Source organism: Amyelois transitella, chromosome 2 (genome assembly GCF_032362555.1).
Source record: "Amyelois transitella isolate CPQ chromosome 2, ilAmyTran1.1, whole genome shotgun sequence".
NCBI classification, from domain to species: Eukaryota; Metazoa; Arthropoda; class Insecta; order Lepidoptera; family Pyralidae; genus Amyelois; species Amyelois transitella.
Genome location: NC_083505.1, coordinates 10,627,457 through 10,646,966, shown reverse-complemented (window position 1 = coordinate 10,646,966; position 19,510 = coordinate 10,627,457). Strand labels below are relative to the sequence as shown.

At 36.9% G+C, this 19,510-nt stretch overlaps 1 protein-coding gene across 1 annotated transcript in view; it reads right to left on the bottom strand.

Moving 5' to 3' along the window:
• Positions 1-3,250: 3,250 nt before the first annotated feature.
• Positions 3,251-19,510, bottom strand: part of LOC106143602 (dynein axonemal heavy chain 7) — a 35,499-nt gene continuing 19,239 nt past the window's right edge. Inside the window, exons 41-73 of the mRNA XM_060954421.1 lie at positions 18,940-19,152; positions 18,636-18,808; positions 17,816-17,957; positions 17,435-17,548; positions 17,227-17,337; positions 16,813-17,001; positions 16,321-16,550; positions 15,840-16,065; positions 15,195-15,377; positions 14,243-14,468; positions 13,946-14,091; positions 13,670-13,865; positions 13,520-13,590; positions 13,049-13,206; positions 12,539-12,692; positions 12,138-12,271; positions 11,606-11,879; positions 11,240-11,381; positions 10,830-11,008; positions 10,446-10,609; positions 9,989-10,130; positions 9,779-9,845; positions 9,530-9,675; positions 9,153-9,305; positions 8,836-8,965; positions 8,314-8,555; positions 7,878-8,034; positions 7,328-7,494; positions 6,126-6,363; positions 5,715-5,866; positions 5,312-5,449; positions 4,833-4,976; positions 3,251-3,935 (exon numbers count right to left, since the gene is read on the bottom strand). Coding sequence (XP_060810404.1) covers positions 3,729-3,935; positions 4,833-4,976; positions 5,312-5,449; positions 5,715-5,866; positions 6,126-6,363; positions 7,328-7,494; positions 7,878-8,034; positions 8,314-8,555; positions 8,836-8,965; positions 9,153-9,305; positions 9,530-9,675; positions 9,779-9,845; positions 9,989-10,130; positions 10,446-10,609; positions 10,830-11,008; positions 11,240-11,381; positions 11,606-11,879; positions 12,138-12,271; positions 12,539-12,692; positions 13,049-13,206; positions 13,520-13,590; positions 13,670-13,865; positions 13,946-14,091; positions 14,243-14,468; positions 15,195-15,377; positions 15,840-16,065; positions 16,321-16,550; positions 16,813-17,001; positions 17,227-17,337; positions 17,435-17,548; positions 17,816-17,957; positions 18,636-18,808; positions 18,940-19,152 — 5,508 coding nt within the window. The 3' untranslated portion in view covers positions 3,251-3,728. The remainder of the gene's footprint in view (positions 3,936-4,832; positions 4,977-5,311; positions 5,450-5,714; positions 5,867-6,125; positions 6,364-7,327; positions 7,495-7,877; positions 8,035-8,313; positions 8,556-8,835; positions 8,966-9,152; positions 9,306-9,529; positions 9,676-9,778; positions 9,846-9,988; positions 10,131-10,445; positions 10,610-10,829; positions 11,009-11,239; positions 11,382-11,605; positions 11,880-12,137; positions 12,272-12,538; positions 12,693-13,048; positions 13,207-13,519; positions 13,591-13,669; positions 13,866-13,945; positions 14,092-14,242; positions 14,469-15,194; positions 15,378-15,839; positions 16,066-16,320; positions 16,551-16,812; positions 17,002-17,226; positions 17,338-17,434; positions 17,549-17,815; positions 17,958-18,635; positions 18,809-18,939; positions 19,153-19,510) is intronic.

Here is a 19,510-nt window from a genome sequence, read left to right as displayed (position 1 = left end):
ATGGGAAGGATATGGAAGGATACACAATTTAATTGATACCGGCGCGAGTGTAGGCGACGCTTGCAAACTCCGACACAATAGGGTTGTTGTAGCGTGCCGGTGGATCTCATTTGAAAGGATCGTCTCTCACCATGGCAACATGGAAATTAGAGAATGGACCTGTGAGAGCGTTAACAGTAGGTGCCGGGACCAGAGAGGGTGGCACCCAATAAATTAAACCTGAACACAAAAACTGTATTATGTTTTGTAAAACGTGATTAATTCTTCAATCAACTGTACAATCTCTGCGGTGATTTATATAGAGAGGTGCGATGTTTTTAAGTATCGAACAAAGCTATTGCGATGGGCTATGTGTCACAAAGAAGACACTTAACTAATTTCTCATCATCTCAACTAACACAAAGGAGAAAGTCGATAATTGATTTCCACAAGTCTTCTTGTAATTTTTACTTATGTTCGTTTAAAAGTTCACAGTGTAACAATTGATATAGTTTATAACCCTTGGGATTTATATGCTGCTGTGACTTCTTGCGGGTGTACTTATTGCTTAATCGCCTCTTACAATATCAACAAGTGTTTAATTTAGCTTCAATCTATTAATCGTCTCTACATCTTAAGAGATCAATAACATTATCATAGTAATAAATAATCTGGCATATGGTTATTTATGACAATGGTAATTCTGCATAAACAACAAATTGATCTGAATAGCAAAATATTTTCACGTATAGGTATGTATGCCTTAATAAATGTTTGTATAAAACGAATTAAATAACTTCATGATGGAATTACAAAAACTCTCTTGTAGGAATGTGCAACGCAAACGCACCATCCTGGGCTGGATGATAGCAGCTCTTCAAATTTCGAACGCGCTTTCCACCCCGGCATTAATTATATTACAAGCACCCTGCATTCTACACATGCTATAATGCTCTCCCGACAGATTCAATTAACGTGCTACTCATGCATAAAGCTATTTTGTAACATTCATGCCAGTGAACGCAATAATTAGAAGTCTGGATCCGAAGTTCCAAGTAAATCATTTGTGTATGCAAATTGCACATACAAACGTGTATTAAAATATTTTTTCAAAACTCTAGAGAAAATTAAGTAAAAACACACAGAGTGCAATATTTCAATCAAGCAAACCGAGCAGATTTGCGTCGGGCTTCAGATGAGTGATTTTTTTTTCATTGGATTATGTAGTATGTAGTGCGAAATGTAATAAGTATTTGCGAGGGGGTAGCGGTGGGTCGGTGGTGGCAGCGGTCGAGCGGCAGAATCAAGGGCGCGCGTGCGGCGGGGGCGGCGTGCGGGGGGGATGCTGCGCGGCCCGCGCGCAGATCAATATCCCGCGTTGCCGGGGCGACGCCGCGCCAGACCGAGTGCCTCCCGTACTACGCCCTCCTTCGCCCGCCGGGTACCGACCCACTACTCGCTTATTTAATACATGCCGTATCTGGGATGCGAGCTTTTTCGTGCTAAATGACAGGGCAACTTAATGCGCCGAAAAGCGGAGTCACCGCACTCGTAACGTTTTGACGAGTAATGACGGCTGTGGACCCTACAACAAACATAAAGCTGCGGACGCCGGCATGACATTGACCTCGATCCGGGATAAACTGCCGTTTTCTTTTCATTTCACTTTTTGCTTTCAGAAAGTCCATCCATATACCTATTAATAAGAGGGGTAGAGATTTAAATTTTCACCTAAAGATAACGTAATTACTTAGTTATATATTTTCGTTTATGACTTTGTTCAGCATCTAACATGACTTATTCAAATAAATAACCTGCACAAAATAAAATTTGTTTCAATTTCGTCGTCATTCTTAATATTGGCAAGTGTGGAAGGATGAAATTTTAAATTAATAGTTTACCTTATTTCTATTATTTCCACGTTATTTATAGTACGACTTTGATTTTCACACCTGACCGTTCACTATAAAGGCTTCTTCCAACTTGCCCATTATAAATTTTTGTGTAAGATAATGCTATTCCGAATTTTCTATAGTAACAACAATGGAAAAATAACAGACTGTATCCCTACAGCCTCCCATCGCCTTAAGGCATGAACGGAAATTGCTAGAGCATTTGCTCAGTATAATATATTTGCCGCTATGATCTTATTAAAAACTAGAGGAAGCTCACGGCTCCGCTCTCGTATAATTAATCTCGTTAATATTCCTTCCCGCGAGAATTTTCTGGAAATCCTCTTATAATGCGAAACCTTCAAGCTACAGATAAACATACATGCCAAAATAATAAAATCTACACCCAGCGGTAAGACTATGCGTCGATATCTTACACATAGTTTTTATTTCCTGATTACTTCCTAGGTACTTAACTATAAAGTACTACTTAATTTAAAGCTTAAAAGCACTTAAAGGTACTTTTCATTACTTTTGCTAGATTTATCAAAATCAGCTGACTTGTTTTATAAAGTAACCAGCAATACCTATAATATTATTTGCAGGCTGATAAACACGATTACCTTCCTTCAAATTGCGCAGTAGAATAGAAAAATGAGTGGGATGAAATATTAAACGTAGCTAATGTGTGTAGCTCTTTGTTTATTACTAAAATCATAACTTGGCTCTGCTTCATCGTTAATGGTGAAAAATTATTTTAAAACTCTTCGAAGCGTATTTTCAGCTAGCTTCAAAGCAGAGGTAAGAACTGCGGGATAAGTTTTGATAAATTTATGACAAGAACTCTACTCTTGGCGGGGTAATTTAATGTAAGGGCATGACAGAACCGAATTCGCCATTTTTTATTTTTTTTCAAAATAAATATAAAATAACCGATAAATTATTTCTCCACAATGAAAGTGACAACCCTTCGTAAAAAGTAAAGTAGAATTTTGAAAAGTTGATGGTTATCTCAATATAGTCGCCTTTTAAAATCAAGAATGCTAATTAGGACAAATATGAATATTAATTTCGATTCCGTCTCCAATATAAATTAATATTCTCATACAAATAATTTTGTCAAGATATTTTTAGTAATATTTAAAAATAATAAATCTCAAATAAAAAATTCTGATAATGCATCATTTTACATTTCGATTACTATTTTAAACGAAATTTTGATAAACATTTGCTATATATCAAAATTCTGTGTAATTACTGTCTGTATAAGAAGAGTATACAACCAATATCCTGTAATTAAGACAAATAAAACAATTTCAATCACTTCAGCAATAGTTTATTAAAAATATAAATAAAATTGACAAAGAGATATTTATTACAAATAAATTATAAAGTTAACATTTGACTAGATTTAAGGTTAAAATAAATTATTTTAAATAAAAGGATAAAGTTCTTTTTTGTAAGTAGAAGTAAGACAATCAATCAGAAAGAGTTCTTTTCTTATCATGCCCTGGCCAGGATACAAACCCGTGACTGTATCACAGAGCGCACAGCCGATGAGCCACAGCGGCTCATATTATAAAATTTATTAATTATTTAAATATCTAAATCAATAGAAAGCTCTTATTGGAAAAAAAGCTCTAAGCTCTTATTGTCTTGCTCCTCATTGGTAGATAGTCGCATAAACAGAGTGGTTAGCGGTTGAGTGCGGGAGCCGCGGCGGTTTTCCGTCTTGTAACAAAAAGATGTAAGGTGGCACACACAGGCTCAAACAATGCCTATCCACTAATTCCATAAAAATCCTAAGTTGCATTTCTTGGAACACAAACGCGGGCAGGGAATTTTTAATACTGTCGGTTAGAACGGAAGCTGCGTTAGCAACGCTACTCCTCTCATGATCCAATGGTCCGGCTCCTCTTTGGTGGGTAGACGCATGAACAGAATGTAGTTAGTGGAGTGGCCAGTGGTGGATAGCACGCCGCGACGGTCGCCTGTCTTGTATAGCGGGCAATTGTAAAACACGTCCTGTGGTATGTCTTCTCGCTTCAGTGGGATCAACCACACCTGTTTAGAAATACATATATAATCGTAAATCTACATAGAGATTGCAAAATCGCGTCTTCATTCTAAAGCAGATTCTCTATTGGTAATAATAATGCGGTAAACCACCATGCACCTTAGACACATTCCAATGTGGATAAAATAAATTAGCTTAGAGTGGGACTCGAATGCTTCGCTTACTAGGGATCTCTTATAATTAGATTTAAGCGATGTGACGTCAGTAAGTGATACCTTGTATCCTTTGAAAATAAATACATATATTTTATTCTTCAAATTATTGAAGCCGTTAAGTACCTAATAATATGCCTAACTACGAAGTCAGCTCATCAAATGATCAAAGATCTACCTATAATATTTATGCATCAAAATAAATTAACAATCTAACAAACAACATCTAACAAAGCCTACCATATTTTCAGTTTAAATAAACAATTTTAATGTTTCGTTCAACATAGACAACTAGATATAACTGCGAATTGATATTCGCTTATTAAACATCAGTCAGACCTCCCCAACCTGTCTGGCTGCGAGGGGAGAGCAAGCCCTCCGGCGGTTTTGGTCAAATATGGTTAGGTATAAAAAGGGTCCCGATTCGGCAGGAGAGACTAAAAATAATGATTAAACTATACACAGTTCGCTAGTCGCTTCTATTACAATGTTATGATGATCATACAAATACTACGATAATTTTATAAATCAATTTATGCAAATTAGTTTAAGCAAATTTACGCAAAATAGGTTGTAAAAAGTTGCAGACGTTTCGTTAAAAACTAGATAACAATCACGAGGTTAAACAATAAATTTGAACTAAAAGTATCTGATTGCTTCATATTTCTCTGATACTATACATATACTAATAACTACGTAACAAACAAAACGAACAAGGATTTGGGTACTTACCGGCGGGAACTCATCATACAATATCTTGGGGTAAGACTCATCAATGCAGTAAATCTCGTTGTTCCAGCGGGCACCTTCCATGAACAGACCCCTAATGTATACTCCTTCCGGTGGCACCTCTGTGAAGTCCCACTCGCGTTGCACCTATGAGAAAATTTGTTAAACACAGATGACCACGCACATTGATATTTCATGATCAAGATAACTTCCGTAAGGTGCGATCACCAAAAACACACCGACAAAGAAGTGGCCTTCTCACACACCCAAAGGGCATCAGAGCAACTGGTCAGTATTTTGGCCCTTTCCAATGATTTTCATCAGCGCTGCCTACAGCAAAAGGCTGGCGAAAGAGTGGTCGTTTTCATTGCGGCGGCAAACTAATCAACGCTATTTACCGCAAGGTAGTGAAGAAAATGCCTGGTAAAGGAAGGAATTTCGAGGAAATAAGGTCCTACATCTACCATAATATGAAGTCTAACCTCGTAGTGAAAGGCAAGCTGATCGATGGGAATCTTGTACTTTCTGGCGTAGCTCTGCTGCGCGGCCGTGAGGAACGCCTGCGGGAAGTAGAAGCCCGACAGCCAGAACACTATGGGAGGGCCGTGCTGATGCCAATGCTGTTCATACAAATATTATTTTTAATTCAATAAATTAATACACAAAAGTATTGTGAACTAGTAAGGAGGTCCACAAATCAAAAGGCGAAAGGTCCCCATCACAAGGTTACCATTTACTAAAATTGCATTTCTCTTGGATGTAGAGGTCCTCCAAACTTCAGTAAATGGATGGTTAACTATGATTCAAGCTATAATTCAAACTGTATCAGATGAGACTCAGGTTATAATCATCAGAGAGATTAGAAGATGCTGCATGTTAAAATACCTGCAAGAATTGTAATCGTGCTAGCAAATCATTGAAGTAAGCAGCGAGCGGTTTGAGCGACGGGTAGCTCTTGCCGGCCCACAGCGCGGGGATGCGCCCGCGCACCATGCTCGTCAGCACCTCCTCCGTGATGTCGTTCAACACGCTCACGCCTGTTGTAACAATTTTAAGTATATACACGCACGAAAGTTAACAGTAATAGGCAACTAAATATAGTTTATTAGTATTTTGGATTAAACATTCTGATCTTGTTCTTCTTCTCATCTTCATAAATACCTAGGAGCACTCTCAGCACTTTGAGGCCTCTGTGGATTTCGTAGAATTACATCAAAGTTTTAAGTACCAATGAGATAAGAACTTCTCCTCACAAATTCGTTAAGTACAAAAGCATTAGCATTCGCCAATTCTTACCCTGTACAGCACCAATGACAGCCCTAGAGCTGCTCCTCACTATGTTGACGAGTCGATCGTATCTGGCTGCCTCCTGTATGACAACTATGGACATTGGCGTCATATCAGCCGGCTTTATATCGCCCTCGTGTGAAGGCCCGGAGAGGATCTTGTTCGGAAGCCGTCGCAGAATGTCTTCGGCGATCTCCATGGCTTGTTGCTCGGGAGTGGCGCCCGCGCCGCCGGCGGACATTGTATCCTACGACCATGAAAGAGATATTTGATTTGATATTCACGTCAAAGATATAATACGTAATAGATTAAAATATATGCTATAAAACAGGATAAATTAACGATAAGTGTATGAATCGAAACTCTTTATTATTATTGATCATATCAAGTACCTAAGTACCTAAAGTGTAAAGTTGAGAAGCTTTAATTTAGTTAAAAAATGCATGCGCAGGAAACCAGTCAGCTCACACGAGTTTATTTTTGATACCCGATCAGCAATAAAGCATATAAATTAAGATACTGAAAAATTAGTTGACATAAATTGACATAGAGAATCAAACACTCTTTATAAACCAGTGACAAAACACGCACAGCACAATCATACTGATGTTTGATAAAGCCATATAACTGTTACGAGTACGTCACACAAATGCTTACAGCTAATGCAGAATAAGTATACTTATTTAGTTTAATAAGTACTTGTTCGCAAACAAGATCCGCAAAATTTCCATTCCATTGTTCCAAATAACAAAGCAAAAACAAAGGACATTTAATAACAGCCAACACCTTCAACTTCACTCCAAACTTTTCCTACTTACCAAATGTTCCCTCAAAAGATCCTTGAAGCATGAAAGCAACAATTACTCTGTTTAACAAACTGAGTCTCAAGTTCATAATATTTAATTGATAATTATGCATATTCAAATTCTTACCATACGATCCTAGAAGTTGATAAGTATCCATGCGGAGATGAAAAAAAAATTAACAAATTAATGTAACAACGTTTATAAAAGTAAAATCTTAAGTTCTAAGATTTCCTATTATCTACCTTCGTAATTACGCCTATGTGTAAAATAGTCATACATGGCTGCATAAACAACAACTTCAACGATATCTAATTACGTCTAATCCAATTTTTAACACTAATTGTACAGATGATTATATCTTAATTACCTAATTAATAATTTCCTAGTTCAATCTCATCAATATACCTGGGTAAGTATAGCAGTATTGAGCAGTTCCTCTGATTCCCTGAAATGCTTGGTGATGTCCGCGTTGGGGTGGAACCCGAACACCCCGGGTGGCGTGGCCACGGGCAGGGACCTCGCGAACGCTATGAAGTCGCCATGCTCGCGCAGGGTTGGAATGTAGTACACGCCTAAAAAGTTGCTATGCTATAAATATGGAACTTAATTTAAGAAAATGTTCTGAGGCAAAATCAAAATAAATATTTTATTTAGAAAATATATATTTTATTCACGTCATTTTACATTTGAATAAATTTTATTTATTGAAATATCTAATATATTTTTATAAGTTTTAAGTATCCAGAATTGAGATGCGAGTAAGTTTATCTATATTTTGTCATGTGCAATAGAATGATATGTATAAATATATGATGATGATGATGATATTTCAAGGCTATTAGATTCTTAACAAACGTAAGGACTTATTTACCGGAATGTCCAGTCGGTTTCTAAAGTTCATTTCTTTAAACGTCCATTCCCTGAATGTCTTTTAAAAATGCCCTCTGATATTTACCTGTAGGATCTAACGTGTACTTCTCATCGTAAATGGCTTTGGGGTTGTAAAACTTGAAGAGGATAGTATTGAGACAGCGCCGGTCCCAGTCGTCGGTGACTCGTCCGCCGTAGTTACATTCTCCAGTCAGATACCGCAGGGCCACAAATTGTACGTCCTGATAATATACATATTGATTTACGAAACAAGGCAATTTTTAGAAACATATTTTTATGGAACTCGCTATCGCATTACACAACCCAAAAATACATATCATCAAGTCTTTATCTCTGACAAGCTAGACAGAGGCAACAGTCTACTAAGGCTAAGGTCAGCCTGCATGTTGTTGTTGACAATTTAAGTTCCAGATAGTAACAAGTTGCTTGTCCAAAGGTAGAAACCGTAGTTTATAAGCCTCTGGATTGATTTTGCAACAAAAGTAAAATTAGTCACTCACGTCATATTCATTAAGGAACATGTACAGCTGCGTCACAGATATCCTCAGATCCGTCTCATTGAACTCATATCTGATGTTCCACCCCAGGGGACCAAACTGTCTTCGCTCCTGCACAACGGCGTGGAAGAAACAAAGTGCAAATAATAGCTTCTTGAAAATCTCCGGCTGCTTGTTGCCTTCAAACCACTCGGCGTCGTTGATCGGATCACTTTGGTAAGAACGCGCTATGTTTGCGCGCAGACCTATAAAGTTAAATCCAATTTGTGATTTGCTCCTAAGGTCAAGTGGGTTAAATTTAATCAGAGTAACGGAAATAATGCCCATCATGATCCATAAAATCATTATAGGCTGAGATATATCTTAATGCTGATATGGAGAAATGATTTCCTGATTATCTGGTCCACCTGGCAAAAGATCATATCAAAAAGCCAAAGGTTTCTTAAACCACGCCCTGCTTGCAGATTATATTATAAAAAACTCTTATAATGTATGCATTTGTTTTAAAATCAAACACGTTCTTACCCTGTGGCGGTTCATTGGTCATCTTAACGCCATTTTGCAAAACATATACGGGGAAGTGATCCGCCGGGTACGACGTTAGCCAAAGACGGAAATCTGGATGCGTCGAGTCTGGCGTCAAGCCTTCGCAAATCTATGGAATTTTAATATAGATTATGATGGAAAGAAAAATGTGTATAGCAGCATAGCCTACCTAGTGCTAATTAGTTTAATTTCTAACATATCATTATAACAGTGTAGTTAGTAATATATGTGCGCAATTTTTTCTGTATTGTCATACCTTGTATGTACCAAATGTAAACTTCTACGATGTATCTCACCTTTTCAAGCATCGGCATCCAACTCTTGGCCAGATGGCAATTTTGAAGCACCACCCACGTACCGCTGCGCACACCCTCGTCTATCAACTTCACCGCTATTGGACCCTGACCTTGACCCAGGGATAGAGAGAACAGCCGAGATGCGCCGAAACCCTAGAGGGTATAAGGTACAAGTTGAAGTAAATAATTATTGCAAGGTTTGTTTGACCGGTATAACTAGGAAGTGGTGGATACACAAGTGAAATACACTACAAAATATTCCAAAAACTTATTAACCGAAAGTTTTTACTCGCCTGCTTAACTAATGGGTTTTAAACCACAAAAGTCCATCACATCAACCTTTTAATTAATGTTTGTTGAGTAAGATTTTTGTATACCTGATCATCGGCAAATTTTAGCAGTGTGCCCATAGGATCTGAACCGGGAGTTAGCACGAAGAGCAGCGGGACACAGCAGTGCGAGTCCGCATACGAAGATGCCAAGTCGAACAGGGGCGGCTCCACAAACGGACGGCCCATTTGTTCTGTATGTAATTGGTTAATATAAATATATAATATTGCGTATATGTGAGAAACTCATGTAAATATAAACAATATTCCAAATAAGGGATTTATATAAATAAAAACCTTCTACGAAGTTTTGTACTGCTGGCACCATCATATCCAGTCGAAGACAGCGAAGCACCATCATTTTCTACAAGCAAAATAAAATTATTTATTAAAGACATTTCTTTTTATTTTGTGTCAACATACACGACTTTATAAAGATAACGTTAGGGACAAATGTTCTGCTTACCTCGTTATAAAGATAACGTTAGGGACAAATGTTCTGCTTACCTCGAAAGAATTTAACTTGGCATGATATGGATCTGGAAGTGGCTGATTGTGGGGATCGACAGTGTCGCAGTATGCCTCCCACAGGGGCAAGTTTTGAGTGAAGTGCTCAACTATGCCCTGGAACTTTTCGTATTCATTCAACCTGTGAGGAAGGTAGAAATTTGTAACACCTTCCTGTCTTAGATTTTTGTTAGGTATAGGGAAAGAAAAGAGTTTCAGCATAATTTGAACAAGTTGCTGATTTCAAAAATACAGGTACTAATCTTACATTAAAAAAGGGAAATCCTATGTAGTGTACCTATGTGACTTAAATCGTGATTGCAATAATCATGTACTAAAAATAGTTGATCTATGAATTATTACATATAGTTGTAGATCTAATGAAGATCATCGATTCATCTTATCCATAAAATGAAACCAACGAAAAAAAAACCTAGAAAAAAATTAAAAATCATACCCATTGAACTCCGACCAGGCCTGGGGACTGAGGAATGCGACAGGATTGGGCGGCACATGGTGCGGCCGCGCTCCTCCCAGGAGAAACAGTACGTCACTTTGGTTCAGACGACCTTCCGCAACCATTATTGTGATCGTTAGTAGCAAAGAAAACACCATTTTATCCTGAAAACAAAATTACGATGGAAATTTTAAACAATTCTTTGACAGACGTCGTTTTATGTGAATTTTGCGTGTAAGACGGTCAATAAATTGTGTTTGTACGGACGGTTTTAATAAATATTAAAATGTCAAAATTATTCAAACGAACCGAAGATCTTGATTTCCATAACTTAGCATCTATTTCTTTATTAAACAAGTCTAGATAATTTGTAGACCCTCCTACCTTCTCAAACAAACTCCTGCAAATGTTTGCATACAGCGAGTATGTAAAGTAAGCCCGCAGTATGGCGAGTCGCTCTGGAATTTCCTCCACCTTTTCCGTGTTGTCTATAGCAGCCGTGAATAGGCCTTCAAACCAGCCTAGGGAATACTGGTACATAGGATCGATGTTAGCCAATGACGCTGTGATGGAGAAACAATATTTCGATGTAATGATTTTCTATAAGCAAAGTTTTAAGAACTATGACAAACTTTCACGAAACTTTATAAAAGGAAATATTGGCGATCAAGACAAAGGCACCAATTATGAAATCTTATGAATCATAAACTCTGTAACCCACGATCTAGATATTACGCATTACAAGCATATTGTGTCAAATAGAAAATCCTTCAGAATATTCTTAAGGAACTCACCAATTAAGAAGAACAGGTTTGTAGAATGTACAGCGATTGGGACGTAATCATCTCGCGCCGTGTCGATCGCTTTCTCAGTAACTAAAGCCACTACTTGCTTTTCCTTGATTTCATTTGCCGTATCTTTGGCAGAGTTCAGAATCTACAAAAGTTTACATATGACGCGATAGGTAATCAACATTAAATAAAAGTATTCATCTAGTATAATATCAAGATATTAAGGTACGGATTTCGATTCTTTATAAATACTTATAACCATTCATTTTTAAAACATAAATTAAATGATGTGGAATTATACCCCAATATACTATCTACATATTCATTCACTTTATTCCTTGTTACATTCACCCTTTCTCGAAACTTTACCTGCACTGCCTCTTCATCTTCTAACAGATGTTCTGAAGTAGACAATACATTAAGAATCTTCTTCTCTATATCCTGTAGAAGCCGCCTGTGTTCAGCTCCTTGCGTGGTCAAGTCAGCCTTAGCCTGCTGCAAGTCTGGTCTTTCGCGAGCCACAACACGGGCTAACAGTTGTGCTTCTAGACCATCTTTAGCTAGCATGAAATTCACCAGCGTCACACGAACGCCAACTTCGGGCAGATAGTGAGGATTTGCCAACTTCGTGCTGATGTACAATCTGCACAAATTGTTAGTTAAAAATAATATATAGGTATTCAAATTATTTAAAATATTGCATAACTTTTATTTTCGACAGTTTCTAAAAAAGTTAACCTGAATAATTTTTCTTTGAAAAATGAGTTTCCTCTCATTCATTCTCTAGGAATCTAAATTGGTCTTATAAATCTGCACATAATTTTAGGTATAACTTTGGCGTATAATGCTACGGTTCATTTCGGGAACCTCCAAATAATATAATGTAAAATCCTTATCTTACTTGAACTCTTTGTTGTACTCAACAATGGTGTCACCAATCTTGATACAAAGAGCACCGCCTTGACGGAAAGTCTGTTGCTGAAGTAACGGCTCCAACATGGGATCCAATTCTTCGAGAACGTTTTCCAATAATACCTACAATAAGCGTTTTTTGTTATAAACACTGTTGTTTCAAATAGAAACAATTCATATACAACAAAAAATTACACAAAAAGAAGGTTACATTACATTTCAGAATGTGCCACTTTCAAATTTTCAATTTCAATTATATAGCATGCGCGGTATCCAAATATCATTCATTTAAACACGCATTCAAAGTACAATAAAAATGGTTTTAAACTTTTACAGCATTTTAACTTTTCAGATTGATATGATGCGACACATAAAATTAATTGAAATTACCGGCTGGCCAAACTGCACAGCGTTCTCCAGCACTCTGCCCAGGTCGGCCTGGGTCATGCGCACAATACACAGGTTGTTTGGTTTCTCCATGTTCTTTATCCAGCGATTGGCCTGACCTTGGGGATCTATCATCAGTGGCCATCGACGAGCAGTCCTAGGAAATAAAATAAATATTTAATAAATAGTTTTGATTGACAGCATAAAATTTGTAATAATATAAGGCTATAGAAGTATGTAGATGCAGGTGATGTTGCAACTGATGGTTAAAATTTTAACAATAGTGTAGAAACCTGTCAGTTACAAAACCCCATAATTTCTATAGTTTCAAGTACAATCAAGCATTTTAGTGTCTTATATTATTACGATTTCAATGCACCAGAGCAAAGATAAATATAGTTTATAATTCATAGAGCTAATAAGACTGAGATCAAAACAAAGTTAAGATACCCACAGTGAAATATTAGGTTTATTTCACTTTGGTATACAGGCAATAATGATGATTTTACTCACTTGATGATAATTGCGCTCTCAACACTAAAGTCATCCGCGGGCAGTCCGTTGATGTTCCAATCCTGAATGGTGACGGGCTCGCCCAGCACCGTGATGATGCTGAAATTCAGCGTGCACACGATGCCGCAGTCGTGGCAAGCTCGGGCCCACTTTTTTATCTACATTTAATGTTAACTCACTTTTAAACAATACTTAATGTTTACAAAAACCTTGACTATTACTACTGATGACAATAGAATTGAAAGTAATTTACAATACACAATTTACTTTCTAAAACGCATATTCCATTTGCCTATTCCACTGAATTCACACAAGTAATAAAGCACTTATCAACTCCCTAAATGGTGCTTCACACACAATCTTAATTAAATACAGAATTATTCGAAACGTCTGAATCAAGAAAAATAAAATAGGTGCTTAATTAACGGTGAATGGATTTATATTTCTTTACAGTATAACCCGAAAACTTACTTGATCAAACCTAAATATAGCCGTAAAGGGTCCAAGGTACGCGATGACACCGGCCGCAATCAAAATATCACCTAAAATGTAAGCATTTATTAATTTACATTGTAATTTTGTATATTTCTGGAATAGTTTTATGGTTATTCATCCTTGTACCTGTTAATGAATTGTAAGTTTCCCGTAAATCTTTCGCAATCTGTGTCCACCTTGTCTTTTCTCCGCCAAGTCCTGAAATCAACATCTCTGCTCTCTTGAGTTTGTTGCTGCAGTCCAGTACTTCATCATCCAACATCTTTTGTTGACGACTCTGCTCTGCCAACGCATCTTCTAAACCTTTCAGTTTCAATTGTACCTAAAAAATTAAGTAACTGCAGCTTGAAAACGGTTTGTTGTCTCTTAAATTCAGATTTTTCTCTTTAAATAATCTCATACTTCTCTGAGCTGTGCTTGCTTCACGGCTAATGCAGACATGGCTTTATCGTAGACAGCTTGCGCAGCGGCGAGACGCTCCTTCTTGGGAGCTACAACTTTGGCCACTTTGTCGTATTTTGTCATCGCAATCACCCATTTGCACATACCTGCCGAAACGATGTTGCGAAAATACGAGTATAAAGATTAAATAAATATATATAATCAGTTAAAGCATACATGCAAATATGCCGATTTAAAGAAACATAAGTATAAGATATTCATTGGAAATCATGTGTCATGAATTTCCATAGTTCTTACCCTCTGCGGCGACTGACACCGCCCGAATCTTCTCCGGCACAAATCCTTCATCTTGCATCACGGTTGCTTGTAGCTTCTTCATCACGGCCGGAGGAATGTTATCCTTGTCATAATTCTGCAACCCCTCCAGGAATTTGATGTCGTTCAGCAATTTCTTCGACGGACCCCAATAGTCTTCGATTGTACCCACTCCGGATGGGTTAGGAATCTTGTCTGGTTTCATTTCCTGTATTATTTTTTAAAGATGATAGGTATAATGTGTTAAAAAAGAGCATTTTTCCCATGATACCGGTCTAAAATTTATTGCAACCAAAGTGTATTTGGTAAACTGTCTAAGCACACAAAGAAATAAAAATATATTCTAAAAAAAAAGACATTTATAAAAGGGAAATTAGATCAAATGAAATTTATGAAAAACAGCCAGCAGTACTTACCGGGTCATCCTTTGTAAAGCATAACAAAAAAATAACATAGTATTTTAAAAAATGAGTAACTATCTACCATACCCACATATAATTATATTCTAAGAAACTACCGTTAGTTAGGTATTTTGATCTATAAAGCCATCTGTTGTTGCCAGATTGAGTCAGTTCAATCTGTATGCGACGTCAATAATTATTATTGCAAATAATTGAAATGTCCATAATTAATATTATTATAGCAAAAGAAATGTCTAAACTTTATTTATGAGCAAATATGACGTTACTACTATAATTCTTCTATGCTGCTATATAAAAAAAATATAAAAAATACTTATAGACAAAGCAAGACTTAATTCATGATATAATATCATTTTTTTATTTTATTTATATTTTTTTATTATAAATTAATAATTAGGTTTATAATTATAAGAATGGCAGAGCAAATTGACTAAAGAATGGCGCGATGGCGCTTTACTTGACAAATCAAATCTGTCTTACTAGTTTACTGCTCGTAATAATTCACCTAATACCTTCAATATACAGATAGCCTCCATGACCAGCTTGATGCCTCTTGGTGGACTCTTCATAGTCTTGATGAAGGTGATATCCTGCGGAGTGAGGGTGTCGAGAGCTGCCAAAGCAGAATTGAGGATTGGCATGGCTTCAGCCAAGTCCGCGTCGCACTCGTCTTTGATGGCTTGGGCTGCTGCTGCCTAAATATTTACATGACAATATAGTTATTATGAGAACTGTTGAAGAAGTAAAAGTAAATATGGTAATCCAAAATTATCTTGTATTACGTTTTAGCTTGTTCATTTGTTGCATTTGAAGAAATTAACACAATGCCAATTCTTAAAATACGTTACAATGTAAATTGACTACATACAGTTCTTATTTTTAAGAGATTGTTAAAGGCTAGCCGCGAAAAACAAAGCCAAAAAGGAAACAACAATATAATCAACTTGGTTACGGTCTAGGCTTTAAGTTGAAGGTGATAGTTGCTGTGTTAAAATCTTGTTGAAATCCTAGGTTGGGTCATGGATACCGGGCTTTTTATTCTAACAAAAACAGAATCTGACAAATGTGTCTTAAATCCTTTAAAGCAATACTAGTACGAATTTTACTGGACACTTACACTGGATTTTTAAGAATATTTCAAAACAAAGAAGACTAACTTGCTCTTCAGCCGCAGCCTGATCCGCAAGCACTTCAGCCTCGACCAAGGCGACTCCTTCTTTTTCTTTCTCCACTTTGGCCGTAGTCACTGCCACGGCTGCAGCGCCGGCCGCCAGCTTCGGCTGTAAGATCTCGAGTGCTATTTGGAGAGCGGCCACTGATTTAGCGGCAATGGCGAGTTGATCCAAGCCGGTAATGTAGCGTTTTTCGCCAGTCAGCAATTCCCTGTTTGCATTTATTTTATTATATATATGTGTATTATAAGAACTTAAATTTATTGATGGGGTTTCGGGATTATAAACTGTTTCTGCTGTTACTGGGAATATCAGGAAAATGTAACACAATTTCTGGCAGCTGTTGTGATTTTTTTAATGACTATAAACTAATAGATTAATTAAAAATTTGACTTTCGAGACTGAATCACGAATTCATTTCCACAAGACCTAAATCAGGTCAGTGAGTTTACTGTTATTTACTTACGTGCGTTTCTTTCCAAGCAATGCCTTGAACATATTGATCAGCTCTAGGTAAGCTGTTGGCGTCACGTAGTTGTATCTCTTTAACCTCAAGAGGAATGCTCTGGTCAACTCCTGCGTGTCCGTGTGGAAGACCTGACACAGTTTGATAGCCGTCTCCCGTTCTAGCTCTGTCAGCTCCACGTCTTTCAAGAAACGTGTTGCTACAGCTAGAAGGGCGTCTGGAGGCCATTCCTGTTAATAAAAATTTAAGACATTTAATATCATTAATTAATACAACAATTATTGACTTGTTTAATTTCTAAAACAAAAGAAAAATTCTATAGTTTTAAAAGGTTCACTATCAAGTTTTTTTATCCATCTATTATGAATACAAAATAATATCTGAAAATTCTACCCCAGGAAACAAAACCTCTTATGCAATAAATGATATTTAAATCATAAAGATGTTGTTTAGTTACTAATAATAAAATAAACATAAAAAAACGAGAATAACCTGGAACCAATCAATGGTGCAACAGTTGACCAAAGACGGAAACTTGCGGATACGTGTCCTGAGCGAGGTGCCGGCTGGCGACATGGCCAGCACGATGTGAAGCTGATCACGCACTATGGAGACGAAATACGCATACAGCGCCGTAGGACTGCCATCTGTTTGAAGCGACTTGTCGCGTTGTCTGTCTATCTAAGAATACAATTTTTGTTAGATGTGTAACCTAGATTTGAGAATTTGTAGTAAATATATGTTATAAGAAGAAGTAGAACAATAACGATCGTACATTTCATACGATTTAGGTAGCATCGCAAAGAAAATAACCTACTCTGCGTTTTAATAAATACACTCTGATGCTTTTGTCGCCGTTCGATGTGAATTCTACCTTTATTCATTTACAGTAACGTAGGTACTTACAACTCTCATTTTCTCGCACAGTTCAGCCTTTTCATCAGCACCGAATATATTTGGTACTTCACCGGAATTCAACATGTTATTTACATCTTCTAAGAATCCTTCTTCTTTTATCTAGTTTGAGGAAATAAGCATTTATTAAACATAAAAAAATATGTTAATAATTACTAACATGCATTAAATCTGTGTACATAAACTATGATCAAAATACCTGTGATTCAATAAACAAGAACACCATATGCAAATCAGGTGTGCTGGATTTCCTAAGAAGAGTCTTTAAATCTTCACGCCATTCATTTTTGCCGTAAGTTCGCGACATTTCTACCTGAAATTAAGCGACGGCCATTAGTGTGGACATCAGTAAGATAGATGATATACTTGATAAGGCTGGTATTATCAATAGCGATAAAATTTCATACGTAGACCCCAGGGAATTGAAAGATCCAAGTTAAATATTTTGTTAGTGTAACAGTTTGGAATGTGATACTTGATAAGATTATTAATTTAAGCCCTGTTTTGGCACAATATTTAAAAAGTTGTCCCCAGCTGGACTTGTTTTATTTTCAAACTTATATCTTCAAAAGCGCCGCACCTGGAAAAGGTCGTACTCGTTGATGTGGGCGGCGAGTCGTGTCAGCGACTGCCTTCCCGAACCTCCGAGCCCCACAAGCAAAGCGTGCGAGCGGGGCTGCGTCAGCACGCGACAGATACGGGACACATGCTCGATTGCAAATCTAGGAAGAAAAATGTTTTGCACAATGTAATTGTTAAAAATTACAGATGCGATATAGATGTTCGACAGTCAACCTTCGAAGAATATTTAAGCTTTTATTTTACTTTCACGTGAATACAACTACAAACCTTTTGAATAAATTGTTTTTAGAACTTATGTATTCACTCACACAACATTTTCAGTAGTCCGATTCACATAAATTATTCCTATTAGCTTGGCTCAAATTGCATTAATTACCGTGCTGTCAGTACGTTCCTCGCCAACTTTACACACCGATGGGTTGAATTACTCGTAATTTCCGTTACGTGATATATTTAGTTCCAATTCAATTGGATGTCGATCAATCTTGTCAGTTAAGATATGAGTCAATCAGACAGAATATTGAAACATATGTACTTTAAAATTTAATCCCTAATAGTCATGAAGTAGATGAATGTTGTATGTCCGATGTCTGCCAAAATTCGATCTGTGGGATCCTTATTATAACGAACTAAGCCAATGATTTTTAGTTTTTGTGTATGTCGGGATGTTTGTACTCGCATTACGCAAAAACTTAACTCGTAGTACACATAGGTTATATTTTTATTGAGATTGTCAGTGAAATATTAGTCACAAAGATTTCGTTTTACGGCGGACAAACGCGGACGCCAAGGTAGAAATAAGAAATAGAATTGCTTACCTAAAGAGTACAAGGTTCATGGGTTTCTTGGACATGTTGTTGAACTCTACGAGGAATGCGTCAACTGTAGCATTCAAATGTTCCATATTCACAGTCTCCATGTAAAAGCGGGTGTCCACTTTAGGATTTGCAAAGTCACAGTAAATCAGATTACGTAAATGCAAATCTGTTATCTGAAAATGGTATGAATAAACCATTGTCATTTTTTTGTGAGAATAGAGGTTATATTAGCTGTCACGATATTATTATATGATTTCCACTTATTTGATTTCATGTTTTTTTTTCTTATTTAGGAAAATATTACCTTATCCTTCGGCCCGGTGAGAAGACGTGAAAGCATCTTATCAAAGTCGTCATTGACATACTGAGCCGTTGCTTCCCTGATACACTGGACTAGCCACTGTCTATCGGCCTCCTCCACCAGGCGATCAGAAAATACTCGCAAGCATTCGTGGACCCACAATCTTTTAATCGATTGGAGATCGGGCGTCACCTCTGGTACTGACAAAAGCACGCCCTAGAAAAAAGCAAGAAATGTTTTTCGGCTTCGCCTTTCAGAAATTGGTGTACTAATTAGTTCTGCTTCCACCATCAGAAGTCAAATATAACCTTCCTAAAAAGACCAGATTAGTTCTACTTCCGCCATCAGAAGTCAAATATAACCTTCCTAAAAAGATCAGATTAGTTCTGCTTCATTTGTTCTGCCATCAGAAGTTAAATATAGCATTTCTAAAAAGATCAGTTTTCATAGGTCAAGTGGTTTTTAAATCTGCCTTCTATTTATTGAAATTTTAATTAAGCCTTAAAGCCACAAATGCTATTTGTATGAACATTTGAATAAAATCAATCTTCTTTTGTGTGAAATGCGAAACCTA